Source organism: Amblyomma mixtum, chromosome 2, assembly GCF_055824585.1.
Source record: "Amblyomma mixtum isolate Tamu chromosome 2, ASM5582458v1, whole genome shotgun sequence".
In the NCBI taxonomy this organism is placed as follows: domain Eukaryota; kingdom Metazoa; phylum Arthropoda; class Arachnida; order Ixodida; family Ixodidae; genus Amblyomma; species Amblyomma mixtum.
In genome coordinates this window covers 50,263,901-50,276,860 of record NC_143013.1, presented here as the reverse complement: position 1 = coordinate 50,276,860, position 12,960 = coordinate 50,263,901, and the positions used below count along the sequence as shown (strand labels likewise).

General features: G+C 44.5%; 1 protein-coding gene across 1 annotated transcript; it reads right to left on the bottom strand.

The window, feature by feature from the left end:
- Nucleotides 1-1,016: 1,016 nt before the first annotated feature.
- Nucleotides 1,017-12,466, bottom strand: LOC149359316 (uncharacterized). The gene is made up of 5 exons (XM_089567640.1): nt 12,347-12,466; nt 7,597-7,751; nt 6,106-6,182; nt 3,871-3,951; nt 1,017-1,156 (listed from the first exon to the last, which is right to left on the bottom strand). The coding sequence occupies exons 1-5, from the start codon at nt 12,464-12,466 to the stop codon at nt 1,017-1,019; spliced, it is 573 nt and encodes a 190-aa protein (XP_089423766.1).
- Nucleotides 12,467-12,960: the final 494 nt, after the last annotated feature.

The following is a 12,960-nucleotide window of genomic DNA, read 5'->3' as shown; positions in this document are numbered from 1 at the left end:
GACGGGGGCGTGACCGTAAGTGCGGTGGTGTGTTTGTGCGCGCAAGTGAAAGCTCTAGGTCGCTCCCACCCCGGCCAGGGCGTCCTCAACCTAGGGAATTTAGGGAACGAGAACGATTTAAAACTTGACAACGGATGCGGTAGGATCGTCTCACTCCTGATCACTTTGGTTGTAAAAATGTAAATAAACCAAGTCTCCTTTCGCCACCAACGAACTTCTTCGCTCAGCGGCACTGCTGTCCTGGTCGGAACGGGCGTCGTATGGACCGTGGTTCCGTCGAGCCGCGACCCCGAACCTCATCCTTCAACAGTGCTTACATAGTACGCGAAGTTTCCAGCAACCCCTAATTATATGTACGCAGTAACCGACTTCTGTTTAATTTGTTTGGGCTGCCAAGACGCAAGAAAATTCGCCCACACCGTCAGCCTCGCTGTAAACATGTGCACGCTTACTACACGCTAAGAAATTGGAAGTGCGTCTCTCTGGTGTGCGTCGTGGATGTCATCGCAGCGAGCACTTGAGGTTCGGCTCCTCATCGTGGGACCTCACCGTAGCCATCATAGCAGAGGCTGTCGCACTGCCCCGTGAATACACAACGACAGGAAACCAGCGTGCGCACCAGATGACCTACAAATATGCTAAAGGGAGCATTTCTTATTATAGAAAAGCTATGTGTTCCTGTTGAACCTCTGGCTAACGATTTTCGACGTGGTTGATGTTGCTGATGTCATACGCCGGTAAGGAAGAGGTTGCCCCGCCCCGGAATGTCTGAGGTCAATGGCACGATAAAGCTGAAGTCATGTATCTGAGTCGGAACTTACAAAGCCGTATGCGATTTCCAGGCATGAAGGAACGAACCGTAGCAGTTTATTAAGAGTACAGAGTTTATAAGGTGATGCTGGAGTGTCTAAATACGCTTGCCGATATGATTCTACGACACACACACCCTGCTGGTATGACATTTATTCGATTGATAGATGACTCTGTTTCTCCACCGTGCCAGGCCTCAAGGTTCTTCATCCGAACCGCGATAGGCAACTCCTGTCCGAAATCTGGTACTTGGGCAGGTGACCGCATTCCAGGCTGTAGATGAAATGGCAATGCTTGAGATCCTTGTCGAAGGCCTCGGCTGGAATGTACTGCATGCAGATGGTGGCTGCAAAAGTACACAAATGTTTTTGCAATTGCGAGGTTTAACGTCACGAAGCAACACACGGGATATGCAGGACACAGCATGGGGGGGCTCCTGAATAATTTAGACCACTATGCGTTCTTTAACATGCGCCGACATCGCACAGCACGCGGGCCTCTAGCATTTTCGTCTCCATCGAAATGCCACCGCCTCAGCCGGAGTCGAATCAGAGACCTTGGCATCAGCAGGCGAACGCCAAACCCACTAAAACACCACAGAGGGTCTGCATAAAAAAAAAAAATCGGGGGGCACTTTGGCTCTCTAAAGTGCTGCAAGGCGAAAGCTTTTCCTGGCGCACTGTTTGTTTTTATTTACTTTTTATTTTGCATATTTTTATTTTTGCTCCTTTTCTTGTTTATTGTTTTTTATTTTTATTTTCATATCCTATTTTATTTTGTTTTTATTTTTGCTTATTTTCTTACTTTTTATTTTCCTTTTCTTGACTTTATTCCTTTTATTTTATTTATGAAACCTATGCATTCACTAGATGCACCTTTATTCATGCTTTAACCTTGAGCCTCGTGGCGGAGTGGTAGCGTCTCCTCTTCAAATGCCGAAGGACCTGGTTCGATTCCCACCCTCGGCGCAGTTTCTTTTTAAGCAGTGACGCCGAAAGGCGGACAAATCTTCCGACGCGTCTGTCGACACTCCTGCCGACGCGTCTGTCGACATTCCTACCGACGCGTCTGCTGACGACAGTATGAGGCATTAAAGGCTTTCGCCTTAATATCTGCGAAATCCCGGAAGATCGGCGCAGCAGTAATTGAATCCGTTCTCCTAGATGTCTTTATGCGGTTAGTACGCTTACTGATACTAATGAATTTTCCATAGTACTATTTTTGAACATGTTTAGGTCTTTTGATACAATTTGATAGATATAACAGTGCATGCACCTTAGTACCGATTAAAATTTTCAAGCTACTGTAACAAAAACCTTCACGGTGCTACTTCCGGAACCCTCCCGCCGCGGTTGGCCGCTGCCTTGCGCAGCCCCAGCCTCGGGGACCAACTCTGGGCCGTCCAGCAGGCCCGCGAGGCGACGGCGAGGCAGCGCCTCGACGTCCCCACGTGGGAGACCTAAGGCCCCGTCGGCGAAAGCTCTGCAGGACTATGAATAAAGTTGTTACCAACCAACCAACTTATGTTTCCTTCCTTGCAAAAACGATTAGCGAGCAAATAGAACGCCACGTCTGTGATCACATCTCAGTCTCAGAGCAGTGACTGGTTGCGACTGAGCGACAGAAGTGCGGTTTGATACCGAAAGGTTGGACGTCGCTTGATATCAAAAACGGGTGTTGTGAAAAATGACAGAACGAATCTGAAATTTACGTAAACCTAATTACGAAAGTAAGCTTATTTTGACTTTTCAGTGGTAAATCCACCCGTGTTTTGCGTAGTGTGTACAGTGGTAAAGCATAATGCATTACATCGCAGTAAACTAAAATCAGTAATCTTACAGAAATCTTTGATCGCTGAGAAGTACGCACCCCTTGAAAATCTTGGCCGCCTAAAATTAGAGATAATTCAGCTTTTGAGGGCAAAGAAATTGCTAAGTCATTGTTACACGCACTTCCATTTTAAATTATCTTCAGTTTCATCGCAGTCTCGTCATATCAGGTGCAGGGTTGGTAAATAGTTCCTAGGCCACAAGGTCGTGTTTTGAGCATTATAGCCGGGAAGATAAAGCACCTATGAATATTCCAAAGTCTTTATGCGTGAGAATGGCTATTCCTTCGAGGTTATCAATATACACGATCTGCTACTATCACATAACGGGACAAGAAGGGCGGGGAACACCCTCCTAGGCGGCATCGATGTCCCTGTACTTTGGTTGTAAGAGCTTTGCGTTTCTTATGTAAACTAGAGTCTATTATGCCTTACTGCCGTGAGCCGTGGCTAAGAATAGCGAATCGAGACATAGAGCGCATCGTTAGTGCTTGCCGCGTACCGTGTGCCGTCATTGCGCATGCGTAAGTGGTCTCGACGCGGCGGTGCCCCCAGCTGCCCATCTGGCGCCGTCAGTGCGATCTGCGCATGTGTAGCGTGCGGTACGCGCGACACAGTAGCGGTAGCGGTACGCACAAGCTAAATGTCGTGGTTTTCGTCGCTGAGCGGAATTCCCTGCCGTAACGGAATGAAAATGCTTGGTCTCCACAATGTTAAGAGTTGTGTTATAGTTTATTGCGGCGTGCTTCGTGCTTTTTCAGATATGAATGCCATTCACCTCACCCAATTCCCCGTTCCAGTGCAGACAAACGGAGATATTTTATGGTAACTGACCGTATACATTGTCACCGACAAATGTAGCACTACGCAAGAAAGCCGTTTACTGGGACATTCTCGTAGAACAGTAGTGCTCATCCGGAAAGATGACACTCGGCCGCGCACCAAGTAATACAATTAGGCCGTGTGGTGGCGCTGGCAGATCGAGTGTCAGCAGTATAGCAATATCAACGGAGGGTGAAAGAGCCGAAGACATCAGATAGTCAGGCAGCGTGTGAGGTTAGGAAATTCGCTGGGATCGGGTGGGTGTGGCTGGCGCAGGGCTAGGCCATTTTCAGATATATCGGAAGAGCAGTTTGCCACGCATTTTGCCGGACAGCGACCGATGATGTTACGTAATGATATTATATAAATCTTGTAGGAGAGACAGTTGGCTTCCAACGCAAGACACTCACTGTTTTTGGCTGTGACGTGCTTGATCACCTGGCACGTTCCGCACTCCGAGTAGAGAACGTCAAACGGCACAGTCCTGGATCCTGCGCATCGTAAGCGTACAAGCGCGCGTACGGTCTGAAATCAGATCCTTCTTTATGACCACCAAGTTCTCCTTCCTGTCTAAGAGAGCAGGAACTGTCATATGTACGCACTTTCCGCAAGGCCAGAAGCGCTTTATCTTGATTGCCCAAATACTAACCTTCCAATGCGTTACATGTTTCGACATATTTTTTCAATATCGAATTGAATACAGCATTGATTCATATGACTAGGCACAAGCGAAAACACCTGGAAGCTGCTTTTACACTCTAATAATTTACCATTTTTAGGCCACCTTTTAGCTTTTTTATCATAAAGCTAAAACTGTATATCTAGGTTACATCTTAAGTCCTCTGATGAAGGCCTGCTCTGCGTTTTTTTTATCTAGAGGAACTGTGGAACGATTCTTTTTCTTCAGTGCCTGCAGATCTTATATAAATAAACTGATTACTTGTTTGTTAACATATTTAAATATTTGCAACTATCAAGAAACAGTACTTGGCTCATGACTAGACTAATGAAACGTATACTTGCATTACCAGAACGCAGCATGAATAGGAAAGGAAATTGTGACACGGATGCCGCAAGGAAGAGTACAGTAGTATGCACGGAGAAAAATTTATCGTCGAGGTTTTTAACTACTGCGCTGCTTTTATCCTCTGTTAATGTGCACTCCATTTCAACGCACACCCATTCTTGTAATAAAAAAATTAACAGTACTACTGGGAGTTCAATTCTTATGCTTACGCATCATGCAGAGACTTTTTCGAGCTCAAATGCCGCGAGTCAAGCGCGTTTCATGTGCGCTGTTTTGATTAATAATCTTTGATCCCATCTCTCCTGCCCCTATCTCACGATGCTCTCACTCCTAGTACCGAGATCATGAAGTTTACGCTTCCATTCAACAGAAGATTAATTATCTATCAGATTGCGTCTTCGACAGGAAAAGTCGTTGTTCGTATACCACAGCTAGACAGTTGCTGGCGTGGTGCGCTGATCTACCTACGGCTGTAGCATTGCGGTTCAGGGATCTTTGAGCAGGACTTATTGATATCGCATTTATTTGCCGGGTATTCTTGTTTAATTACTTTTCCTGATTTCTTCTATTCCTTGCGTCCTGGGTTTCCGGCTTTTTGTACATGCATAATACAAAACAATTCTGAAGAAAAGCATTTTTAAACGGGAAAAAGTTTATGAGTGCATTTTTTTATATAAGATTCCCCAATAACAATCAATATATCCGCAGATCTCCCGTCGGCAGGCTTCAATTTTTTTTGTATTAACTTTCTTGCTATCGTCAAAGGCGTTCCTCATTGGTTTTCAATGGCTGTCTTAACTGATCGATGCGTGCGGTGGAAACATTATAAAAGAAAGATTTGCTACATATAGGAAGAATGGACCCTTCCTCTCAATATTTCTGTACCAGTACCTTGCAATTTTCTGATATTCAAAATCTTTGTTCAAGAATGTTGGGCACGAGTGCTTGCGTGCAGGTCCGGGTAAATGAGTGCCTTGTTTTGTATATGTGTGGCGATACGCGATTCGCTTTTAGGAGCAATCGAGTGCAGGTGATGAACCAGAAACAATTGAGCATTGTTTCATCAGTTGCAAAGATGCAGTACTCTTCTGGGATATCCTGCAACGCACATTTAAAAAAAGAATTCATCTGACTCCACATTCTGTTCGCTATCTCACTGCGCTGCCATTTGTTGATGAACCCCTGGACATGTTCTTTCTGATTGGACTGCACAGCCTCTGGAAAACCCGCATGATGGACAAACACTGTGAACTTGTTGTGTCTACAAAGGATCACTTCAGTCGAATGGTTGTTGATCTAAGAGACGTGTATGCCCAGACTGAGTACGAACCGGAGTGGCACTCACTATTAGTGATGTGCTCTGCATTGCCCCTTTTCTAGTGCATGGTCTTTTCAAAATGTATTGTTTAACAGTTTTCATAATGGCTTGTATATAGTTCATGTACATAGAACATTACATCACTGTAATAAATACCATGCTGAAGAAAAAAAAGCAATCGAGTGCAGGTCACATCGGCTACTCATATTTTGATCCTGAGATCAGAGGAATAAAAACGCCCCTAGTTCAACTCAACGTTCATTCGAATCTTTCTATTAAAACATCCCCAGAGGCACGTACCTTTATCTTCCAGCTTCAGCTCGAGGATATTCTTTGCACCTCCCGGGATGGTCGACTTTACACGAAATGAAGCATACCTGAAAAGTTCCATTCGTATTCACTAATGATCAAAATGTGTACACCTTCTGGCTTGAACACTTTTTATTTTGTTGGCTTCTATACTGTTGACCGTGAAATGCGCCATGCTATCTGCTTAATTTTTTTTTTTTCAGACGATGAGTTTCAAAACGCCATTTGCACTAACTGGGATTACTTCTGGACATTGCGTTTTAGGCCATTATGAACTGTAGGCGCTAAGGCAAGAAGGAATTTAACATATGTCCTGGCTTAAATACATTCGTATAAACACACAGCCATGGTACCGTAAAACGTCCCGTCCTAAAGGCACTAGATTCCTTAGAGCGGTTTCGAGTTCACTGATGTTTAGTCAGTGCACAGCTGATGCCTAGGCAAACTCAAGCTGATTTCATTAGCGCTTAAAATCTCTCTGAGGCATCAGCGAATGGTATTGTTTATATTGAAGGGTGTGGTTACAGGCGCAGAGTTTATTCAACTCGAGTTTCATTGTGTAACCTGTCCCATCTATGCAAAGCAACGGGGAAGTCGCCGCAGGCACAAGCCATTGCTGTCTGCGGAAAAGCGAAAGCGCCTTCCAACATTTGTACGTAAAGTCTTCTTCAATCTTGAAGATGGCGCTATTTCAGTCTATGCGAGAGCGGTAGCTCTGAAATGTCTTACCGACCAGTGCTGCGCCGCGATGTGATGGGACGACGTCTCGACTATGCTCGACAGCAGCTTTTGACAATGAAGAGAAGTTTACAAGGGCGGAGCGTCTTGTCATTCCGTCACATAGTTCGCCATGACAGTGCCGCATGACAGTGCTCCTCGCCGCTTTGCGCGGTTTTCTCTGCGGTGTCTTTACTCCGTCATTGGAGTAGCTGATCTATGGAAGCTTACTTCTTGTAACAAGACATGCCTAGCAAATTTCTTCTCGTGAAAACTCTTTCCTTAGCTTTAATTATAACTTTTAAATTGGACATTTGAGTTAGAAATATGCATTAAGTAATGAATATTGAGAACCTCATATGCTTATCAGCTGCAGGCGGGGACTATATCCCACTGCGTGTGGCTGGTTCTAGCTACTTAGCTTTAATTCCATTGCCAAGAAAAAGTCGCAAAGTACACCAAGGAGGGAGTGCTAACAGCATTTTTGGATAGGTACATAATTGCATGTTAATAACCACACAACACGTAATTCACGAGGAATAGTGCAAGTCCTTGAGTGCAGTAATTATCTTTTATATTCTATTTTCTTGAAATGTTGCTATACTGCTGCCAAGTGAGAAACGGTGACTTTTCGCCAACTCTGTGCGCTTCTTGCCGGCTTCGCGATAAGTTCTGTAATTACAGCCAGTTTGGACATGAGACAAAGGGACGCGGAATGATGTGGCAAAAGCAAAAAAGAAACCAAAATAGAGGGGAGGAACGCACTTCTCTCCGTTGGGCGTGTAGCGGAAGCGGATTCGGGCGGTGTCGTTGACGAGTGGCGTCACCTGGAGGCCATTGATGCAGCGTGCCTCCTTGCCGAACTGGCTTCCCTCGACGCTGCGGTAAAGCACGTACCAGGGGCTGCCCTCCCAGCCACACTGCGAGTCGGGGCGCGAAGACGCGGTAAGGTATATCATATAGAGCATACCAGAAGATTACTGTCCATGTGCTCAGGGGCGAAAATAGAGATAAAGGTAGTTTAGACGTTGAGGTACATATCGGAAGCAACAATTTAATAAACAACTTGGAAATAACTTTACAGGCTTCCTAATGTCCCGCCACCTCAGGGCATCTATTCGTATAGCAAAAATTACTGAGCAAGCAAAGGTCTTTTGCTTACGGTCAAATTCTATTGATAACTGTGGTTTAGCTATAGTCTGACTTCTGGTATGACGTCGCGCCAAGCGCCCACTTGCTTGCTCCTGTTGTGTCCGCGCTGTGACGTAGTACTAGCTGCTGCAAGCGCTTCGCAACACTGGTTCCTGACAATGACGTCCAACCCTTACGCAAGTGGTGACATCATACCACCTGTGTCACGCGCACTCAGATAGGCTTCGCTGAAGTCTATCCTAGGATCCCTGTTATAAACCTTAAAAGAGATATAGCTCCCGCTGTAAAAGAGTAAAATGCTCATCTCGGTTACTGCACCGATTCGCATAAAAGATATGCCCGAGTGAGGGTGATGATAAAAGAGACGATACGTTAACCAACAGAACAGTCGTATCAAGAGCCCGAAGTATGATAGACATGGCGCTATTGTTACTTTTCTTATGCTGATAAAAAATTGGAAGGATGCTGGCTTCCAGTTTATTTGGGTTTTGAACTTAGTGCGTAGGGTCTCACAGCTGGCAGCACAGAAGCCATTACGCTGCTGTCTGCATGCATGATCATTTGCTCCGTATGCCTGGCATAAGTACCTGCGCAAATCCGTTTGTGAGCTGTTGCCTAGGCACAACGGTGAGAATGTGGGCAAGCATGACAGCCCGTGAACGTGCACAATTTCATGGAGTATGACAGTTCTCCACCCGCCATAACGCGACGCTTTTCAAGCTGTTCATCTCGTATCTCGGCTACCGTTATTTTATTTGGAGGAAAATCTATAAAAAATATAAACTCAGACCTTCTAGCATTACTACTGCGATGCAGTCAGTGGTAGTTACGGTCTTTACTCGCTGATTGTGCATTAGGAGGTTCCTTCCATTTGCCCGCACTTGTGTGAAGATTTGTTTGGACTTGAAAATAAGAATTATTGCGATGTCTTTCCTGCCGACACTTGTGCCGCCATCCATCGCCGATTTTAGAAATTGCGTACAGGTGTTCGCAAATGATTGCAATGTACACTGCCAAGGAAAAAATCTAAAGTAACACTGAGGCCGTCAAACGAGTCCATATGCTTCATAGTAATGATCGAAGCCAACTGCATTATTCGACCTTCAGGCGTCCGTACTGCACTGTAGGATACATCCGCATCGTTATAAGGCGGTGATAAAGCAGCATAAGCCTCGAATACAAGTGCCTGAAATCCATAAATAGGAAGAAAGATTTCCTAAAGGAACCACCAACTTTCAAAAATGTGCTGCGAGATTATAGTTTAAATTACAAGGTTTCGCGTTTATCAGTAGGATAATAAAAAAAGAAATTTTAATCTCGATTCTACGCACAAAAAGGCGTGTAGATGGATGAGCCGATGTTCTTCAATGAAACCTTGACAGTGTGAATGTGCGTGCCCCATCGAGTGTCCATATGTCGGTACAAACATAACCCAGCTGTTTTTCAATCCATCGTGTCTCTCACTCTTAAGGTATGCGTTACATTTCGCTATTGTTTATGCTGTCATCGGTAAGTCCTCTAAAGTAATGAAGGTTAATCTTGAAGCGTACAAGTTTGCACGCATTGCTACTGGAGTTTACGATGTTAAAATAGTATTGTTCAAAGAAATATTTCGTTCTTCCTGCGCGGGCTTTGTTGCTTGGAATTTTCCACTTCTGCCGGCATGCTCGCACCATCGTGGTCACCGGTAGGCCTAATTGTTTTCACCATCGGGATAAGCGCAAGCAGGTTTTGAGAAATTCTTTTCGAACACTCGAACATACTTTACAGAGTTTGTCGCGCAATCCTTGCATGATCGAGCCCTGGGGACTCCAAGCTTTCACCTGCACCAAAAATTCTGGGCCAGTTGCCGGTTTTTTTTTTTCAAAGATTTTATGCTGTTTGTAAAAGTGAAAAAAAAAGATAGAGCAGTTTGACTGTTGTGTCACATCTGCGGTGAACTGAGGTCACCTTCAAACTGCGGTAAGTGAACCAGCAAAAATACTCGGTGCCTCTCTTCTGCCAATATAGCTTCATTCAAACTTCAAGCTTCCTACAACGGCATGGATAATAGCTAGAAGGAAGGAGGTATACGCCGTAATGTTTGCACGGGTACTGACAAAAGGTCGCTTTAAGCAAACAGCTTGCATACAGTATGCGCACTTTACTTAGAGGTTCAGATACAGTGCTTCATATATAGAGCAGTCAACAGGCGTTGCTCTAAGAGACGAAACTCTTTACGGACTTCTTTCGTATTGCGGGTGGGTGATCCAAATTGCGTTCTACTGTTTAATTCCTTAATTTCAGTTTGCATGAAAAGAAAGTTTTAGATGACGTCAACGTTAGCTCTCACGTAACATGAAGGCCCCTCAGAGAAATTGGAAACCGATCCGCACTCTATATTAGCATTATGAGGGAGCCTTGCAGGGTACATTTAGAGCACTATATCAATATATGCGCCCAGTAGTTATCAGGAACTTCTTTTTCTGCCAACTACGCAACAAATTAGACCATCTTTAGCGACAAACATGAGCACAACAGCATGACATATAAGGTTTAGTCTAAGGTAGTAGTACTGAGAAGAATTATGCTCTTATTTTTTGAACGTTTCATGTTTTGTGAACAGTGGAAATAAATCTGAAGCAAGAAGCTATGTCTCATTTCATTCAAACCCGAAAGCAGTTTTTCTGTTATCTCGGAAACTTGATATTAGAATGGGCGTTTGCATGTACTATTTAGCATGCAAAATGATTTATGGATTTAGTCATGGAATTAGCATAATTTGTGCTACCTCTTGAATAGACAGACCATGCGGTGGGAGGGGAGATGGCTAAGATTAGGTAGTGTCATAATTAGGTGGAAATTTGACACTGATTCCTTGAGTAACCGCCAGTGCGGCAAGTCTTCCACCATGGAAATTATGTGAAGCATGAGGATTTTAGTACAGTTGCCGTCTAGAGGGTTTGTGACTTCTCACAATGCGTCTTTACAATCAATTTGTCATCTTAAAACATGCATACGTGAAAAGTTAATTTATTTCACGCCATTAATACTCTCAATAGGTTCTTGCAAATATCTTGAAGGGGATAGTCCTTTGTTGCAAAAATGAAACATAGAGAAGCAACGCCTGCGACAACATTCTTTTTGACATTGCTACATAATTGTCCAAACACAGCAGACTTCATTTCCCTGCAATTTCTTTGATGAAATTAGAAACCGTTACAACTGGGCCTATTTCTCTGTAAAAAAAAGGTTTACGGATCACAGGTCTTGCACCGTCAGCAAAGACTGACGCAGATGAACGCAGAGGTGGGAGAAGGAAACGAAATAGAAAAGAAAAAAATAACTATACCGATCTTAAGCGCCAATTCTTTTAAGGATCGACACAAAGCCTTAGTCAAAAGTCCCCGCGACCCTCAATTTTTGCATCCGAGCAATGCATAGTGAGGAACACATAGTATGTTTCCACCACTTTCCAGTGGTTTGGATAACTTTGCATCCAACCAGAATCCAGAAACGTTCAGCGACGGACCTAATGGAGCACGTTTACACTAGGGGTCCATTATCTGCTATTGCTGAACAGCAGTAATCATGCTGATGAACATTCTCTTTTACACGGTAAACTCCCTTGTGCATTGAAATAAAAGTGAGCGCCCTAAACACGACATTGGTTGGTTCTTTTGAACGGTTACTTATGCAGTTACACAAGCGAGTACATTAAACAGCACCATATGTTGTGAGTTTAAGGATTGCTTGTTAAAAGGGCAGCTTCTTTGGGGATGAAGGTGTGGGAAGATAAAGCCCATCGCGAGGTGTCACAGAATATGACACATATGCTGGTCTAATTACTATACTTGGTCAGAAAATGAAAGGAAATCTAGTAACGTCAAAGTTCCCGTGATGTGGTTTCCGTAAGCTCAATATGTCAGGGTTCTTCCATTTATAATGAACTTCGCAAGTAAATTGCAATGCAAGTATATTCACATAAATGCCGACGAGGACATGCGACAACGACTCAGCCGCAGCTGATTTTTAGGCTGCAAACATTTTCAGTTGTAAATTGTTGGGTTTAACCTCTCGATACGATATGTGCTCCATGATAGACTTCGTAGTAGAAGGCTCCGCATTATTTTTGGCCACCAGCGATTCTTTAACTCTTTAACATGCGCTGATATCACAGACGATTTTGTATTTCACCTCGACCGAAATGCAGCCACGGTGACCGGGAACGAACCCGCGACCCTGAGATCAGTAGCCCAACGCCAAAGTCAGTGAGCCACTGCAACTGGTCTTCTACACTCTACTGTCATGCACGCTGATCCTGAAGTGCCAATATTAACAGGCTTCTGTTTGTATTTTTTAGAAGTGGCATTTTGCGCATCACCTTGGAGACGTCCTGGAAAGGTGCCAGGTACGGAACTCTCGTCCAAGCTTCTACAGCGTACAAGGACGCTGCCACGCAGATCCAGCGCAGGACCAGAGAACGACGACCCACTGCTGACATGGCGAGTGCACTCGTTTTATCAAGGGCTTCTCTTATTCTTTAAGGCAGTGTGTGCTCAACGGTCTCCGTTCACGAGTACGAAGCGCGAAAGTGAAGATAGAAGCCTAAGCTGCTCTGAGTTTATGGCAGTGTTGCGACTATATATGCGCTGTTTGCAACGCGGAAAAGCTTGCCAAACACACGAATACACTACACAACAAGGAACAGGAAACCAGAGGTTCTGGACTGTCAGCCGCCAAAAGCCGGCACCAAGTGTTCGGCATGGTGCGCAACGTGGCACAGGTTGACAGCCACGGGCTATGAACCGGGCGACGGGTCGATGATCCTGGAGCGGCGAAGCGAAACACACAAGTGGCAAGCGCGTTTACGATGGAGAAAAAAAAACGCTGTTCGAGTACACCATCAAATTTGAATCCGCCATCGAATATTAAATACTCCTTCTAAAGCAAGTCCGGTAAGCGTAAAACTCCGCTAACATATTACGCTTATAAATA